At 33.6% G+C, this 19,049-nt stretch overlaps 5 protein-coding genes across 10 annotated transcripts in view; 3 read left to right on the top strand and 2 right to left on the bottom strand.

Annotated features, from left to right (window-relative positions):
• Positions 1–2,271, top strand: part of Eip78c (Ecdysone-induced protein 78C) — an 87,956-nt gene extending 85,685 nt beyond the window's left edge. For both annotated transcript variants that reach the window (XM_076374734.1, XM_076374733.1), the window contains exons 6-7: positions 372–768; positions 1,457–2,271. In XM_076374734.1, the coding sequence (XP_076230849.1) occupies positions 372–764 (393 nt within the window). In that variant the 3' untranslated portion in view covers positions 765–768; positions 1,457–2,271. The remainder of the gene's footprint in view (positions 1–371; positions 769–1,456) is intronic.
• A 6,685-nt stretch (positions 2,272–8,956) lies between these two features.
• On the bottom strand, positions 8,957–11,061 carry LOC143177462 (uncharacterized). Its single transcript, XM_076375370.1, has 5 exons — positions 10,922–11,061; positions 10,438–10,812; positions 10,265–10,368; positions 9,834–10,159; positions 8,957–9,745 (listed from the first exon to the last, which is right to left on the bottom strand). The coding sequence occupies exons 2-5, from the start codon at positions 10,630–10,632 to the stop codon at positions 9,279–9,281; spliced, it is 1,092 nt and encodes a 363-aa protein (XP_076231485.1). The 5' UTR covers positions 10,633–10,812; positions 10,922–11,061; the 3' UTR covers positions 8,957–9,278.
• Positions 11,062–11,104: 43 nt separating this feature from the next.
• Positions 11,105–13,600, top strand: LOC143177463 (putative protein phosphatase 2C T23F11.1). Of its 4 annotated transcripts, XM_076375371.1 has the most exons (6): positions 11,116–11,251; positions 11,347–11,403; positions 12,047–12,249; positions 12,496–12,701; positions 12,770–12,995; positions 13,070–13,600. In XM_076375371.1, the coding sequence occupies exons 2-6, from the start codon at positions 11,381–11,383 to the stop codon at positions 13,399–13,401; spliced, it is 990 nt and encodes a 329-aa protein (XP_076231486.1). In that variant the 5' UTR covers positions 11,116–11,251; positions 11,347–11,380; the 3' UTR covers positions 13,402–13,600. The 4 variants fall into 4 exon arrangements, with proteins under 4 accessions (XP_076231488.1, XP_076231486.1, XP_076231487.1 ...); XM_076375373.1 differs by lacking the exon at positions 11,347–11,403 and having other exon boundaries at positions 11,105–11,251; XM_076375372.1 differs by lacking the exon at positions 11,116–11,251 and having other exon boundaries at positions 11,356–11,460.
• A 54-nt stretch (positions 13,601–13,654) lies between these two features.
• Arfgap3 (ADP-ribosylation factor GTPase activating protein 3) lies at positions 13,655–18,810 on the bottom strand. 2 transcript variants are annotated; one of them, XM_076375364.1, is made up of 9 exons: positions 18,785–18,810; positions 16,460–16,644; positions 15,969–16,160; positions 15,747–15,878; positions 15,619–15,651; positions 14,962–15,267; positions 14,579–14,853; positions 14,099–14,438; positions 13,655–14,014 (listed from the first exon to the last, which is right to left on the bottom strand). In XM_076375364.1, the coding sequence occupies exons 2-9, from the start codon at positions 16,532–16,534 to the stop codon at positions 13,757–13,759; spliced, it is 1,611 nt and encodes a 536-aa protein (XP_076231479.1). In that variant the 5' UTR covers positions 16,535–16,644; positions 18,785–18,810; the 3' UTR covers positions 13,655–13,756. The 2 variants fall into 2 exon arrangements, with proteins under 2 accessions (XP_076231479.1, XP_076231480.1); XM_076375365.1 differs by lacking the exon at positions 15,619–15,651 and having other exon boundaries at positions 18,785–18,809.
• On the top strand, positions 17,147–18,539 carry Alg3 (Alg3, alpha-1,3- mannosyltransferase). Its single transcript, XM_076375368.1, has one exon. It carries the CDS (start codon positions 17,147–17,149, stop codon positions 18,455–18,457), a length of 1,311 nt encoding a protein of 436 aa, XP_076231483.1. The 3' UTR covers positions 18,458–18,539.
• Positions 18,811–19,049: the final 239 nt, after the last annotated feature.

Genomic DNA, 19,049 nt, shown 5'->3' with positions numbered 1-19,049 from the left:
AGGATCTGTGACCTAAGTTTCGATTAATTGGCTACGACATGGAAAAGAATCTAAATGTAGGAAACTTCCTTCGCGTTCTACTTTTCGTGAAACATTTCCTCTAAAAAATCACTCTTTTCCATATCATGAGGTCAAATATTCAACTTGCAACGAAATTGAAATTCTGATGTTAGAATCACAGTTGTAATTAATAAACCATTAATTAAAGTCTTTAATTTCCCAGTTATTTGTTTCTCTATCTACTATCTCGTCAGAATTTGAACTTTCGAAGATAGTCTGAAGAGTAACTCTTCTCTTTGAGTTACTTCTTAGTGCAAGTAAGACACTAGATTTTAGTAACAAGGCATTAATCGATCAATGTGGAAAAACAGCCAGACTTTGTGTCCGCTTTGATGCAATTCACATCGGCCCTAAACGCCCACCAACTGACGGACACCGAGTTGGGCCTGTTCTCTGGAGCGGTTCTCCTGGGCGAGAGGCCGGGCCTGAACGACGTGAAGGCGGTACAAAGGCTTCAGGATCGTCTTCTGGAGGCCTTGAAGGTCCAAGCGCTACGGAATCACACGGTTCCCGGCGAGACAACCTCCGCTGGTGGCTGTTCCAACGTCTCGAGCGTTTCACAGAGGATACCAGAGCTGAGGACTTTGGGCGCTAGACACGCGAATCTCCTCGACTGGTTCAGAAGGAACTGGACCAAGCTCAAACTACCGCCCCTCTTTGCCGAGATATTCGACATTCCCAAGTGCGAGGAAGACCTTCAGTGAAGAGGTGATTTATTCTTTCTCAAACACTTCACTTTGCTCTGTTTTTCTGCACATCTTTCTTAAAGAATTCTGTCCTTACACGATATCACGTACATAGAAACTTCCAGAGGCCTAAAAATAAGACCTTCAATGAGGAGGTGATCTATTAATTATTCTCTTTTAATGTGTACTACATTTTTGGGATCCTTTTTTACCTCATTATGGTTCTTATTTCTTTCAACCACTTTCTTAATATTGAGAAAAATGTTAAATAATTATTGTTAGTATCTACATTTCTGATTCTTAGATTCTGTACTCAAAACTTATTAACAATATTCGTAATAATATGCTGGCAGTTATCATTGTTTCAAACAAGGTTTTTAATAGAAACGTAACAGGATTACCATTTTAATTTGCTTTATTTTCCTCCCTCTTACCCTCCCTTTTAAAGAATTCTGTCCTTCCACAATACCACAAACACAGAAACTACCAGAGGTCTAAAAATAAGTATGTTTCAACAGACTCCCTCCCCATCTCCTGGCTTATTCCGTAAACCATTTTATCGCTGTATTTTCCTCTCACACTCCATAAATCCATGTTTGCATTTTAATTCGCACCCCTGAAATCCAGCCTGTTTTGCAATTCAATTCGCCCCATCCGCTCGATAGCGAGAAAAAGGGGGCTGGGTTCTAATTGAGGGATCGTCTTTGAAGAATGTTTCAGAGTACATCGAGTTGATTCGACGAGAGCGAACGAACGGCCCTGCCAGCCAGGAGGGTAGAAGAATTCTTCTAATTGCCAGCGGTCATCGCACAAACTGACAAACCGCAGCTCGAGCCTCGGGAACGATTTGTTATCGCGCGCGATGGCGGCGATGCGTAGCTGTACGATTCGAATGGAACGAACGAGGATCGCTGATCCGTCACGTTTCTGGCGGATCGATCTTGTCGTGCGCCGTTCGTTCCACTGACGAACGAATGGAAGACGGATCGTTTCGTGGCGAGGGGCGCAGATCGCTGATTGGAACGCCCTAGCCGTCGTACGAAGGGAGAAAAAAGTACGTTAGCGAAAATATTTCTGAGATGAAGCTACTTCTAAGATTCCTAAGGCTCGATAAGAGATATACAAAAAGAGAGCTCTACCTTTGAGATTATTATCAAAATTGCAAGCTTGTAAGTGTTCCTAAATTCAAATTGCAAGTTTCAATTGGTCAGAGGATTTGTACCACTCGCCACGCAGTGTCGCGCAGGACACCAACGGAAGCCTTGAAATACTCAATCGACGAGGAGGAGACGGTCTCGCGTGGTTGGTTTCACGCATATCGTTGTTGCAATAAAGCGTCGCGGTGATCGAACGCCGCGTCGCGTCGAAAAGATAGCACAAAACCGTGATCGATATTGCGGGTGTCTTTACCCCCTGAGAAATTCTCAAGTAAATATATTAGGAAGTGGCAAGGATCGATCTGTGGATCGCAGGGACGAAGGAAGCGTTGCGGGTACCTGTCGAGACGGTTCAATCTATCGCGGGACACGCGGACATATCGAAAACGTAATATCATATTTTTGTTCCCCATAGGGTTATTGAATTCTTCACGTTCTTCGTTGGAAAGAAAGGAAAGCTGCGAATCGACAGGCAACTGCACGCTTAGAAGGGAACGCAGTGCGCGCGAAATGCAGGAAAGTTGCAGCTGCAACGCGGGCAGGTGCGTGCAACGCGCGGATACAAATGAACACTTCTATACATATTATACAGATATATACAGATAAATAAAAAAAAAAAAACGTTTCACGCTATAAAGCTCAAGAGGAAATCTTTATAGGACGTGTCTCCCTAGATGCATCCGCTACGAATCTCAATCTATGCAATCTCTATTTTTATTACTTGACAAGTAGCATAGTGAATTTTATCTTTATAGATATTGTTGCGTCGCTTCAGGGTATTCCACGGAAACCGAGGTACACGGGTATTTCACGAACGTGCTGTCCTTTCGTTCACGCTACACGGATTATCGATCGGTTCTGCGTATTTTTAATGTAAAACGAGGAAACGAAGGATTATATTTCGCGACGTGCACGTTACGGGGGCGAAAAGGAGGAAGGGGTAAAGGGAGAGGGAGATTATATTTATCGTGCGTGAAAGTGATTGTTACGTTGAATTGTTGAATTTGTTAATCGCGTTATCGGAGCAATCGTTTCCCTGATCGTCGAAAGGAATCCTGAAGTGAGCATGTTTCGAATCTTCGAACTCTTTGAACGCTAATAATTCTCTGACAATGACTAGCATGTAATTGCGTATCGATATGTAATATATATACATGCATTCATCGTGAGAAAAACGGGGGAAGAGAGAACTAAGGTTTATCTAACTAGAAGAAATTAATGTTTTATCCTAGCGTCGTACTTAAATTAATTCAAATGTAACGTCAATACATCGCTATCGTTAAAAGGAGAAGGTAGGAAAGGAGGGTGAAGGAGAATGGTGAAGAGAAACGAGTGAACAGGAGATTCTATCTTCGCAATAGCTAGAAAGGATAAACGGAATTCCAACTCTAAGCGCTCACATCAAGTTGTGAATAAACATATCATACCTAATTAATAATATATTGAACAAAGAAGGGATATCATCGTTTAATATAATATAAATATGAGTCTATATATATTGCAAAAAAAAAAGTATATATATAAAGATTATAAATCTATATGCAAGATGAATAGCTATTACATGCATTATGTCGAACGAGCGTAGATCTATCATGGTAGGCCGTCTTTGCAATCGCTGGCACAAGAAAAAAGAAGAACCAACGATGCGTTTTTAAACATATTACACACACATGTGTCTGTGTAGGTGAATTCAATAACGCAACATCCTTCTCGTTTTCCAATTCCTAAAAGCGAAACTGTCGAACGTTTCTCGGCTCCTTTACAATCTACCACAACAGATCTGCGCCAGGAAGTGACGTAATAATAAAGGAAAAAAAAAACGAAGAAAAAGAAACACGCGCATTCAGCGAATCGTCTCGCCGAATATCTATTAAACGATTAAACTCTCGTCCTCTTCGTCGCGAGACACACGGAGGGAGGAAAATCTCAATAAAAATCGTGTCACTTGGTGTGTAATGTATGTATGAGAATTTTTAACGCTCGTGTATATAAATTCTACGACTCGAACGATCTAACGGCTGCCCTAATTATTCGCTCGCGTTAACTATAAATCATAAAAGAAAGAAAGAGATAGAGAGAAAGGGAGAACGAAAGTGAGAGAGAGAAAGAAAGAATGAGAGTGAGAGAGAGTGAGAGAAGTCGCGATATTTTCCTCCTGTGATATTCGAATTGCGATTCGTTATATTTTTTTTTTTGTTTTTTCTTTTTTTCAAAATTTCTAGTCCTCACGACTTATTGTTCACCGAGATAACAATCGTGTATTCTACAACACTCTCGTGAACGTTGTTGGAACACGTTAATCGAAACGGCCAAATACTTAATAACGATATTATTATAATGTAACGATTTGAATCGGTGACGACGGTCGATCGCTCACGCTAAAAACTCCAAAAAGTTTAGCTCCATCTCTTAAAAATCAGAAAACAACCATTCCTCCCTGAAACATGTACAGGGTGTATCAAAACTATAAATAAAATGAAATATAGTTATAGTTCTGAAACACCCTATATTTATCTTCCGACGCGTTACCATATTAAAACGAAACGTATTTTTCGAAAGTGGAGTGATTGACCGACGTAATCAGAAAACTTATCAGATTGATGAATGAGGTGGTAGTACCCATTAAAAGCGTAACATCCCCCCCACATCCCCTCCTCTTTCCCACCCTTTTCGTGTTCCGACCGAAGCGCAAGATCCACTCATTTCTCCGTTCCACGCTTTTCCCAGTCAACGCGCTCGAAAAGTCTCGTTTCCAGTTCCATCCACTCCTCGTCTCGGGTAAACGCTATTTTTTAACCTTGAGTTTTCGGTCATGGTGCTATACATAATATCTGTACATAATATATTTGTGGGAATCGTTGCGTAATATCAATGTACCATTATCATTAATATTATTCGAGCTAATCATACTCTTATTATGATTATTATTATTATTATTTTATTATTTTGTTATCATCGATTATCGATATTCTCATCAGCGTTACGTTTATTGATTGCGCGCTGACAATTGATTCGTCTTGCGCGTAGTTTACGTGTTAATCAGGAAACGCTAACAAAGAAATATACAAATGGCGGTTCCTTACATTCTTTTTCAGAGATAAAAAAAAATATATAAATATTATATATATACACACAAAATATATATACGTATATTCCGCCCGTATGAGAGAATTCTGCAATAATCACGATTTTTGTTGATATTGATTCTATGATTGTATATTTATAGATAAGTTGAGCTCAAGCGCGCGTATCTCGTTGCGTACGCTGTATTACGTGCATTATACGTACTCTTCTTTTTTATATAGACGAGATATTGTCTGCATACTATAACTATTGCCGAATGTTTTATAGAACGCAAAGCAACCAGCAAAATGAAGGATTCTCCGACCGGATACATGACGCCCGTTTAAACGAGAATGCGCGAATCATTTCGAATCGAAATGTCGCCCCGCTTTGAAACACGACCATGAACTCGAGAAATTGACACGTGAAATTTTTCCTGATCGCATAAGTGAAAATAGTCGTCCTGTTTCTGGCACGGAATCTGTGCATTTCTTTCGAATCGATTCATAATTTTGTGAAGCAGCCTATGTAACACGATTATATCGAGATGACAAAGGTGACAATGACGATGGATGATGATGGCGTGCCAAGCGAGGCGGGAATTGTTCTCAGAGACAAAAGAGAGAAAAGAAAGAAAGAAAACAAAAAATATAATATTACATATATATGTATAAAATAATATAAACGACGATAATAATATTAAGGTTAAATAGGTACGGCAAAACGACTGCTCTATACTGCTAAAGTACAAATGTTTCATTTTAATTGTTTTATAAAAAAAGAAAAGAAAAGAAAAAGGATATCGATTTGTTAGAGATTAGGTTTAATGCGTGCACGCTCGCGCGCGATGTACGTGTAATTATATTTATTTGTTAATCTCTCTGTCAGCATGGTAACGTGGCCCCTCCATGACACATGCGTAAAACATGTATTACACGAACACGCTCACTCATTTACAAATTACATTACTTCTCGTACACACAACATTTACACACACACACATCTTCCCTGCTGTACTTACATACTTACATAAGTCGAGTAATATACAGGGTGAATCATTTAACTTATCTAATTTTACAAATTATAAGTTTATCAACGATAGAGCACTTCAGTTTTTTGTAAATATCTCAGATTTAAACACCTTTCGCCTTGGATACCTTTCCCTATTTCGTTTTTGGTTCAGATAAATTTGAACTAAATAAAAAATATAATCAGATAAGTTATAGGATTCACCCTACATATTTGGTTTTAGCAATACAAGTGCATACAAATACACAAAAATGAAATTCGTCGTTTTCATTGTAATATGCACAGACTTTGGTAGTTTTCAATCCCAGTTTTCATAGACAATCACCTTAATGGTGTCTGATGATTGATACTCAATAGGGAACAAAAGTTGCAAAAATAGCAAACATAAATACAGCAGGTAATTGATACAGCGTTTCCCAATCAGTTTTACTTTTGTCTATCAACTAACACAGTGGTATATGATTAATCGGACACTTTGTCCTGTGTAGCAGAGCTTTTAATAATTGTATGATTGTATAATTATATGATCCTCTATACACTTTTATAAAAGTATTACGATTTTCTTTATTTTATATAAAGACAGAATGATTTAACAACTAATCAAAATATATTTCAAAGGTAAATGTTTTGTAAATTAAGAAAATCTTAATATGAACCTATTAACCAGCTGTGGACACAAATATAATTTGTTTTCTTTAAATCAATATTACTTAGATAAAATAATTCTTCTACAGGTGAAAAATTTTCCTAAAGTATGTGCATAATTTACAGATTGGGAAACGTTCATTTATTTTATCAAGGAACGACAATAATACGTACTTATTACCCATTTAAGAAATAGTAAATTATTTAAACATGTGTAAAATTGTAAATATCATAATTCAATAGCTTTGTTCCTAAAATGATAAACATTACTTAAAGTATTATCTTCGTGAATACAATGTGTTTTAATTCATTTGTGCTCAATATATTAAAAACGGTCCAACAATATCAGAGAGAGTAACATTTTAATTTGAAAGACTGTCAGCAAAGAATGTAAAATATTTTTCTAATGAAACATTGTCCTCGTTTTGATACAAACCATACAAATACTTATACATTAAGAAAGGATCGTACAAAATCAATCTGAGCAAAGGTGAATTAAAGAAACAAGATTATTCTTTGTACCATAACTTCAATAAACGCGTTATTATTGTCGTTGCTTGATTCAACCACACAGTCGGTAATGTATTGTCATTTCATAGATGTCCATCAAATATCATTTTCAATTTGTACGTGAACATGGTTACTCACAGTATCGTTTCATTTGATTACTAATTAGACCCATGGATTTCATGATTCAGGATCAAATTCGTCAGTCATTAGGTCGACTCCTTATCTTTCGTAGTTCTGTACATTTTCCCTACTTCCGATTCACATTGATTTCTGTGAAACGCTTCACATTAAATTAATCTATCTTTTTAAATATCAATTATAATAATTCTAAAAATTATGTGTCACTTGCAGTTAAAAGTACAGCTAAACTCGATAAAGAACGATATCAAAATTAATCGTGGAATGTTTGAACACCACTTCCGGGTAATTCTATGTATTGAAGCAATCGCAAAAATACAAAACATCAATGAATATTTGCAGGTAGGGAAAACAACGATAAAGAGAAGGCGAATAGCGATAAATAAACTGTAACAGTGATTCCCAAAATCATAATTCGAAGGCTGATCGTACAGACAATGCATAGTAACGATACTCGCGATGCGTCGCGGATGAAGAAAAAGAAGAAAATACGTCTCTATCATGCATATCGTCGCAATAATCGATTAATACTTTATATTTTTCCTGTAAGACAAAAGTCTGTCCGCTTTGGCTCTTTGCGAACTCGCATATCGATCCTCGATCGCTATTTTTGTAAATCTCCTATATTAATCGATTTCGTCTAATTGTAAGGTTCAAGCTATCAACGGGAATGTTTTACCGTAAAATTGTTTGTGACGAACCGTGGTCAAGAAGAGAATGGTTCGCAGAAAGTTGTAACATTCGGACAACGTTTGTCGATGATAGAATGCTAACCATTTGGGTGCAGGGGATCGCGATCGCGTTCCTCGATGCTCTCGCGGGAAACGCGAAAAGCGCGTCGAACGCTTCTCGCATTTCTTCCTTTGACGAACAGCTGTTGAACGCAGCTAATTGTCGCACGTCCAGCAGTTGTCCTTTCATTGAGAAAATCATTCGTGATTCACTGTTATTTGATCAGTATCAATTAATAAACTTTTTAAATAGTGTTAAACTATAACGATAATCTTTTTTTTCATTCACAATCCCTTCACATTATCCGAATCCCCGGCACGTCTTCTGTCTTTTACGAAAATACTCTTTGCACTCAAATGGTTCGATCGCTGATCAAATACGAATACGGCAATAGAACCTGTTATCGTGATATGATCGTTTTGTAATGAGAAGCAAGCGAGCCGAGATTATCTGAACGAAATGGAAAAAAATCGCAATAATTTTAATTTTGAAATGAGACTGGTTTAACCAGTAGTAGATATTAAATGGAATTAAATCTTGTGTGTACGATAGAAATATTCGTAGACCAGTAGGTAACGTTAACGTTTCTCAACTGTCGTTAATCGTAACTTTCCTTCTTTATTCTTCAGACTTATTCGCATTAGAGAAATCAGTTAATATGTCATTTGTCTAATTGATTGGACGTTGATGTTTTTTTAAAGTCAATGTCAATAGTATTTCACTTTCGACTTGATTATGTACTACGCTTATTATTTAAATTTATAGGTTAGGTTGAAATTCTTTTTAACAATGGCTCATAAACAAATTAGATAAAATATGCTTTTAACAATAAAAAGTTTTTTTTATTTCACAGTTTTCTTTATTACAGTTACTTTTAAATTCCTAAATTAAATATGATATATTATGGAGAATGATATTTTAGTAGTACAAGCATACAAGAAAAATTATTTTGTATGAAAAAGAAGGATATACAAATATTTCAAACAAAATTATAACTTCTGAAATATTCAGTTAACATTCTAATAATGAAAGTATACATATTTAATTTCTTAAATATAATAGTAAAATGTTTTCTTTCTATTATTTTTATATCCATGCAAAATTATAAATTTATACTTCAAATACAAGATAATTAATTGTCTGTTACCTGTAAAATATTTAAATGAAAGTTTGTCAAATCTGTATGTGATTCAAAATTTAAATACAACCAGATTTAGAAGTAATATTAATGAATACTATTTAGTGCATAAAATTAATATTATTCCTTTTTATGAGACTCTATCTCTGACTCATCATTTGAGTTTATTCTGAATTGCTCTATATATGGAATATCTTCTTTTCTCTGCATTATTTCTTTTTCTACACTGTGTGGTAAATCTACTCCAAGTAAGAAAGACACTGCACTTTTCTTAGGCATTCCAGCATCCTTTCTTTTTTTGCGTTGTAGTTTCTTAGCTCTTGGCTTCCTTTCCGACATATGTATCTTATGAATATGTTCTTGTGTCTTTTGTTTCGATGAAAACGTTTTTTTGCATATATCACATTCATATTTTTCTTCTAAATGCTTTACTTTTATATGATTAGTTAGATTGCTTTCAAAATGATAAACTCGACCACATCCTTCATATGGACAAGGTTTGACTGGTCTATTGTCCATATGTATTCGGGAATGAGCTTTTAAGCATCTCTTTTTTAATTGTTTACCACAAATTTTACACGCATAAGCTAAACATAAAAATATATATATTATTTTAAAAAATTTACCTAAATGCTAGTTATAAAAAATAGCAAAATTAAATTAAAAAATACTCACTGTGCGTTTCCATATGAGCACAAAGCTGCAACCACTTTTCAAACACTTCATTGCATTCTGGTACAGTACAAGGATAAGATTTGTTTCTTACTTCATGAGCTGCTTTATGTTTTTTGAATGTTCTTATGTGCACAAAAGATTTATTACATTTATCACATTTATGCAATTCTCCAGTATGTTTTGACATATGCGTTGCAAGTTGATACTTTTTAGCAAAAGTTTCATTACATTCCTTACAAGTCAATTTACTATTATTACTATGCTTATTTTTATAATGACGTTTTAAATTGTCTTGATTACTAAGAAATAGTTGACACACAGAACACCTGAAAAATAAGGTAATAGGAATAGAGATAAAAATAAAAAAATATATTTCTAAAAAATATATCTACAATTTTAATTACAAATTTCATAAAATAAATTTTATTTACTTGTATGTTTTCTTTCGAAGACTATGGGTTTCCATGTGACGTTTTAAGTGAGAAGAGTTTGTATAAGCTTTATCACATCCAGCATGATTACATTTGTAACTTTTCTAAAATGAAATTCAAATAAAAAATTAAAAGTGTGTTATAATAGAAAAAATAGAAACAGAAATTTATACCTCTCCTGTATGAAGTCTAATATGTCTTGCTAAGCGAGATGGCCTATTAAAAACTGCATCACATCCATCATAAGTACATTTATGTCTCTTTACAGCCTTTTCTCCCAGAACAAGTGTATTAAGAATTTCATTTGGCACACCATTTTCAACTTTTAATAAACAATTATTGGATTCTGGTGTTCTACCTTGCCCCATTGTTTCAACTAATTTCTTCTCATTTACAGATTTAATAATAATTACTTTAAATGTTCCGTAAAAATAGTAATATTCGGAATCTACTTTTATACAATAATTCTACTTTTTGAGAAGTTAAATCCCAAATGATATACTGTCATAACCTCTTTTTGAAAAACTTTTCGCAAATTATTTTTTTAACTGAAACCACATAACATAATAGTTTTAAATGTGAATATTTCAAATTATTTCATGCATGTGTACATACATGTATAAAATATTGTTGCGTTAGTAAAACATGAAGAATTACATTGTAGAATTCCACAAAAACACATGTCGAATGTCAGTTGTTCGATTGGAGCATCACTTGACGAACTTTTTTTTTTTACGTGCATGCTCACTCAACTAACCGTCATGGTGTGATCAGCTGTTAGTGCATTTAAGATGAAATTACAACTTTTTAGAATAATTTACGAAACCCAATTAACAGCGAGACTCTGCATGGCCGAAAACGAAATAAACAGGATAAAATTACGGTGTCGTGAAAATTGTATGATAGAATAAAATTCACGAAAGCAATAATAAAAGCAATAGTGCACAAATATAGGTTAGGTTCGCCTCTATTTGACAGCATACGAAGGTGAGATCTGATTGCCAAGATTATATAAATAAACCAAGCTGCAATGATAGATTGTATTATGTATTTATATATAAGAGCAAATGTTATTTTCGAAGGATATTTCCGTAATCTTGAATTTTGGAAGATGCGATGCGTATGAAATTCTACAAGAGGTTAGAATATCATCGGTGCTTGACGTTAGAATTTTATTTCCTTTGCATTTTATAAACGTAGGTGTAGAGCTTGTATAAATAAATATACTTGTATAAAGATTTAAAAATTATTGTAATAATTTTACAGTATTTGACAGTAACAATAAGACAGTATGTTACAGTAGTGTCTTTACCTCTTGCAGTCTTGTGTCTAAAATGTCACGAGTTTCAATACTGTTCTACTGTGTTCTTATATAAAAACCTTTAATCTTCTAATGAAGTGTCTGTGTGCTTATAATTAAGTGACATTTCCTTATTTCTACTCGTAGAAGGTATTGTCACAGTTTAATCATTAAAATTTACAATATTTTATATATTTCTATGTAATGATATAAGAGATTAATAATAATTAAATGATTTAATTTAGATTCTGTGGTATACACATTGAAAATAATTAAAAACTGCAAGGGGTTTAGTTCCTTTTATTTTACTTTATTGCGAAATTATATTTTTTCATAAAAGTAGTTGCTTATAGTGATTTAAGCAAATTGCTGACTTATGTTTATTATAAAAGTAAAATCATTTTAATGCAAATCTATATTTTGTATGGAAACATGGTTTTCCTTTAACTAAATAGATAATAGAATGTTAAATATGATCTTAGAATCTTTGGAACAATAATGGGGCAAACACTCTGTGAACCTATAACTGCTAAGAAATCAGCATGCTGCAGAGACTCAAACTATCGAGTTGGCAGTTCATGTATGCAAGGCTGGCGTACTAAAATGGAAGACTGCCATGTACATATACTTTCATTACCTGATGATCCTGGTACTGCATTTTTTGCAGTATATGATGGTCATGGAGGTAAGAATACAATATATAGATGAAGATTTTAGAACAGTTAATAAAAATATTATATTTGCTTAAAAACGCACACAAAATAAAAAAATACCACTTATTTTAAATGCAAACTAACTTATAAAACAAATTTTAAAAATATATATCAGCAGAAAACTTCAGCTTCCATTATAACCAGTGAAAAGAAGAAATCTTAATAAATATATTTATCTATAAGTACTTGCTCAATGAAGTGATAGATAATATTAATAGGTGCTGCAATGGCACAATATGCTGGAAAACATCTTCATGAGTTCATAACTAAGAGGAGTAACTATAAAGCTGGCAATATCGTTCAAGCCATACAACAAGGTTTCTTGGATTTGGATGAAGCAATGCAAAATGATCCAGCCCTCAGAGATGAACCAGCAGGAACTACTGTCATAGCTCTTCTTATTAAGGATAATATTATATACAGTGTACATGTTTTTTACTTTGTAACATTTTAACACATTTTCTTTGTTTCTAAATTACAAAATTTTTGCAGGCAAATGCAGGAGATAGTAGGGCAGTAGCAAGTATCAATGGTAATGCAGTTCCCCTCAGTCGAGATCATAAACCAACATTGAAGGATGAGCGAGAACGAATTGAAGCTGCTGGTGGTTGGGTTGAATTTAACAGAGTCAATGGTCAGCTCGCATTATCTCGTGCGTTAGGTGACTTTATGTTTAAACGAAATGACCGTAAATCGCCACAAGAACAAATTGTGACTGGTATTGTCATTGATTATTTAAAAAGAAACAAGATTGTCAATAGAAAGCATTTGTATCAATATTAATATTTACAGCATTTCCTGAAGTTCAACAGTTTCAAATAACAGAAGATTGGGAATTTGTTGTTTTGGCTTGTGATGGTATTTGGGACGTAATGACGAGTAAAGAAGTAATTAATTTCGTCAGAACACGTTTGGTCAAATCGAAATTGGGGACAGGACAAGAAAATGATACGATGGATCCAGAGGAGATTTGTGAAGTGCTTATGAAACATTGTCTTGCGCCAGACACTTTAATGGGTACCGGTTGCGATAATATGACAGTAGTTCTCGTGTGTTTTCTTCATGGAAAACCATATTCCCATTTCATTCAACGCTGTAAGGAAACTATTAGTACAAATCTTTAAACATTTAAATTAATATCGTATCTCGGGCATCTTAAATTTGTGTTTCATTTTACCATGTAATGAAGCAATCACGTTTCATTATCGTCATCCTCGATGGATCATAATTAGAGAATTGTAAAATTTTATAGATTTTGGCTTCTTTACAAAACTTTGGCAATGTAAACTTTTTAACAAAATTAATTTATAACTAAACCACTTTCGTTTGTTGTTATTATTAATGTCTTGTTTATATCTTAAAAGAGCAAATTATAAATAAGCTGAATTATAAGCTTTTATTTACAATTTCGAACAATGGACAAGGATTGCCCAGATATAAGTTTTATAACAATTTTAGTAAAATGCAGTAGATTTCCGTTCAAAGTCCATAGCGATCCTGTAAAGACGACACAGCTGCATTGGCAAGGGAACTTAATCTGCCAGCGACCTTATTCACCCCTTGACGTACACTTTCTTTGACGTCATCTAAATCTACAACTCCAGCTCTTCCACCACTTAGACGCATCGACAAAGAAGACGTGGGAGACGTTGACGCAGAACTTCCTGTGCCAAAATAGTCGGCTGATGAAATGCTAGACGAACCTTCGAAACGACGTAGATTGCTTTTACGTTCCCACTGTAATTAAAAATCCATGAAATTTGATCTTAAGTAGGAAATGAACTGTGCAAAGCATTGCTATGGAATTATGTGAAAACTTACAGAATCATCGCCCTTGTTATCCTGAAAATACTGATCTGAGCTAATAGCCTTGGCACTACCAAATTTCTTTTGTGCTTCTCCTTCTACTGTTGTTGTTTTATTATCATTCTTACTACTGTTTGATCTATTCGATGGGCCTACTCGTTTCGGTGGTTCGAGTTCTGCTATAACAACAACTTCTTCGTTACGAGATTTAGATAAGGCCTCGAAATATTCACCTAAACTAGCGAGAATATTTTGTTCTATATCTTCAGTTGTTGGTTCAGAAGCAGTTATAGTTTTTGAAGACGTTTCCTGAGTTATTACCCGCATATCGCCGAGTGCAGAATGGCTAGCACCGCTGTAAAATATTTATTACATTACCAGTATATTTTGTTAAATTATTATAATAGTATTTGCTTTCTTTTAGAAAAGTATTAATACGTGTATCTGTTATTTAATTATTAATAAAGAAATTTATATGAAGAACGTAAATATTACCTTCTTGTGTTGAATCCCATACCAAGACGTTCGGCTTGTGTCGCTTTGGATGGATCCAAGTGTTTTGCTCTTTCTTCCACTTTTTTCGCTTGTTCACTTAAATTCTGTTCATATCGGTAAGCAAGACGTGTGGCAATTTCTTCTTGCTCCTCTTTTGTGCTTTCTTGATTATTTTTCTCCTGTAATTCTTTACCAATTTCAGTAATGCTCCTTTCTAACTCACTGAAATTTGTCTTGACCCTTTGAGCACCTAAACTTCCAGTTTTCTTTCCTAACTAATATTGTAAAACATATTTTACTATTAATAAATATTGTAACAAACTATGGCTAATGCTTTTATGCTATTTTGTTATTGAGTATATGTACATCAGTTATGTACTTACACCAGGTCGTTTGTTCTGGACTTTCCTCATTCCTATAGTAGGTTTCCTCTCAGATAGTGAATTTAAAGTAGGATCAGATAATTTAACTGTTGGTCCTAAAGAATTAGACACTGCTTCTGACATAAGTTTTTCACCAGTTTTTTCCATATTATCGCTTTTTAACATAGAATTGGAGGCAGGAACTGAATTTTCTTCTACACATGTGGATGACATATTATGGTGTAAGTCAAAATTCTCATGTTCTTTAAAAAAATCAACTTCATTGTGTTCCTCTAATACTGATACTGGATTCTCATCTAAATGCAACTATAAAAAGACAATACTTAAAAAAAGATTGCTTTGAAATAGTGATTAGACATATTTACATTTGTATACATTTCATTTCACATATGTGTACATTAGGTGAGTTAGTTACATAATACAAAGAACTTTAAACAGCTCATAAATATATGAAACTATGTGACAGGTGTTGTATGGACTACATGAAAATGAATGAATATCTCTGTAAAAACAATTCTGTCATTTTACGACTGTTCAGAGTAAATCCAGCATAAAAGTATTTATTTGTCAAGTTTGAAAAGCTTTGTCAATATAAACAATAAAGCAAATATTAGTAAATTCAAGATTGTGCTTTGTGAAAGCAGTTATACAGCTCACCATTTTCTTATTTTTTGTTGTAGGTAGAAAAACCTATAATTACCACATTTATAGTTATAGATTTTCTGATAAAGTGTGATATATATTCTGCATAGTTTAAACAGGTATATGAAGGTTACAAACTTTACCTTTGTTCCATATTGTCGCATTGCTTGAGCAGATGCTTGTGCCAATTTTTCTCTATATTGCATAGCAGCACGTGAATTATATTTTTGCTGTGCATCTGTTGCTGTACAATTGTGTTGTGAAAAGTATTTCCTCTAAAACACAATTACGGTATTGCACTTATTCTTATTTATCAACAAATAAAGACAAGTACTATTAACAAAGTATAAACTGAAAGAACTAACAGCATTTGCATTTCCACCCAGTTGCATATTTCGTAATTGCAACCATGTCCAATTTGTGTCAAGTTGAGTTGATCGCACAAATGTCAAATGAACTCCTAAACCTCGATGAACTGCAGAGCAGTCGATACATAAAAAGACACCATAGGTCACACTGGCCCATGCTGGATTCTTTGCATTACAATCAAAACATGTCTAAAAAAAAGGTCAAAATAGAATTTTACACCCACTGTACATTATGATAAAAGTGAATCATTTATCCACTAATAAGGTTCACGAATCATTTAAATGGTGTAAACTAATTGTTTACATCACTCATTTAAATGTACATTCTGTGACATGTTTCACGTAAACGAGTACTTCCAGGAAAATCACAGGTTGGAAATAAAACCATGACATTGCATTTAAAATTGTTATTACATTTAATACTGTTCGTTTTAATATTATTTCATTACTTGGCATCACAGTACAACGTAGCAAATAAAAAGACGAACCTTATTTGTTGGAATAGCTCGCAATCTTTTAAAAATTTCCTCGATATCACTTTTACTTGGTGCTGGATCTGCCATTTTTGACGTGTTGTCAACGGCCTCGCAAAGTATTCTGGGACGCGTGGCGGCGATCTCTACACTTTACACAGAGGTCGCTTTCGAGTTTCGACTTCCAGTTTTATGATCCTCTTGAGAAAGTTAAAATATGATTTTGAAACATGCCATAAACATGATTAAAATATAAAATGTGATATATTAGATTATTTAGAATGATTGGATTATTATTGTGGCGACCAGAGTTTGAACATGTTCGAGCGAGTTGGAATACCCGCATCTAAACGAATTCAAACATGTCCGAGCGAGTCGGAACACACCCAAACGAATTCGAACATCTCTAAGCGAGTCAGAACATGTCTAAGCAAATTGGAAAACGTCCATGCAAATCCAAATAAGTCTGAAGAAGTGGAACATGTCCGATGGAGCATGTATTTGAGATACAAACGCTGATTAAAATATATGAGCTTTCGAATATTTTTGAATTTCTCGATATAATCAAATCTAATCGAACTTTCGATTAATTGAAACTAATTGAATATTTTTCGAGACACGTTAATTCAACGCGCATGCGTAGAAGTCGAAACTGTCCTTTAAACTTTTACACGTGTACGATGTATGTAAATAAGTAATAATATGGCGCCGCGCAGAGACACACGTTCTAACCTCAATTCGACAAAGTTATCAAAAAAAAACGCCAGAAATTGGTACGAAAATTATTTAGCATGGAGAAAATTGGTTGCCTTATTCACAGATCCAAAAAAATTATTTCTAATTGGGAAAATGTTCATTATACTTGAAATAATCCTCAACATATTGGTTATCGAAAGAGTACCATATACAGAGATTGACTGGAAAGCATACATGCAAGAAGTCGAGGGCTTTTTAAATGGAACATTGGACTACTCGAAACTGAAAGGTGACACTGGACCTTTAGTTTATCCAGCAGGATTTGTTTACGTATTTTCTGCATTGTACTACATCACGGAATATGGAGTAAAGATAAAAATAGCACAGTATCTCTTTGCGGCACTCTATATAATACTACTTGTATTAGTTTTTAGAATTTATGCAAAGACAAAGAAAGTTCCACCTTATGTCTTGATTATTATGTGCTGTACGTCTTACAGAGTCCATTCTATATTTACTTTAAGACTTTTCAATGATCCAGTTGCAATGGTGCTATTGTTTGCAAGCCTTAATGCATTTTTGGATGATCAGTGGTATTTGGGAAGTATTCTTTATAGTTTAGCTGTGTCAGTGAAAATGAATATCTTATTATTTGCACCAGCGCTACTTGTAGCTTACTTGTGTAATCTAGGTTTATTTAAAACAATAATACACTTATTTATATGTGGTTTCATTCAAATAATATTAGGTCTGCCTTTTATTCTTCATAATCCACTTGCATACATCAAAGGTGCTTTCAATTTTGGAAGAGTTTTTGAATTTAAATGGACAGTAAATTGGAGATTTCTCCCAGAGTACATTTTTGTTCATCCATACTTCCATGTGTCACTATTGTTGTTACATATATTGACCTTAGTTTATTGTATGCCAAAATGGATAAAATACATGAAATCGTATGCAAACTTAAAACATGTAGAAAAAAGTTTGCAGCCTCAATTAAGAAAGAAAGAAAAAATAGATATGTCTACAATGAGTCAATTATTTATTTTTCCAATGTTTGCTGCCAATTTTATTGGTATTGCATTTAGTAGATCATTGCATTATCAGTTTTACGTATGGTATTACCACACACTGCCTTATATTGCATGGTGTACAGATTATAAGACTGTTATTAAATTGACTATTTTGGGTATAATAGAATTGTGTTGGAATACTTATCCAAGCACCATCCTCAGTAGCATTTCATTACATTTATGTCATTTAATGCTATTGTATGGATTTATTAAAAACAAGCTTGACAGTAAAAAAGAGAAATAAATGTGTTGGTATGACATGTCTCTACTTTTCCTTGTCTCCTTTCCAAATAATAAAAAATGTATCAATGGACTGTTTTATATTGTAATTATTAAAAATAAAATGTATATATATATATATATATATACATATATATTTAAAATATAAATTGACTATGTGTTATAATTTTTATATCCTTTAATTATTAAAAATTATATTTATTTTGTTAACAGATTAAAATTTTCATACGAAATATTTCATACTCGTATTTGCATAAATTGTAATTTTTATATAATATTTTAATGATAACTTAAAACAATAATTAATCAATTTGAAATATATAATACATACCATGTCACTGCATGCTATAAATTTGTATAATTTGTATCCAACACGACATTCCTATTTTGACAGAAACGAAACATATGATCACACTAGATCACACGTGATTGCGTGATCTGTTGTAAGAGTTGGGGGTTTTGAATAATACACGAAATGTTATTAAATTTTCTTGTGTATTTGCTAATTATTTACTATAACTAACAAATTTCCTACAAAATTAAATATAAAATCAATAAATTCTTTGTCTTAAACAATGTAATTTAAAATATATAAA

The sequence above is a fragment of the Calliopsis andreniformis genome, chromosome 3 (assembly GCF_051401765.1).
Source record: "Calliopsis andreniformis isolate RMS-2024a chromosome 3, iyCalAndr_principal, whole genome shotgun sequence".
NCBI classification, from domain to species: Eukaryota; Metazoa; Arthropoda; class Insecta; order Hymenoptera; family Andrenidae; genus Calliopsis; species Calliopsis andreniformis.
This window is presented reverse-complemented; position numbering and strand designations above follow the sequence as displayed.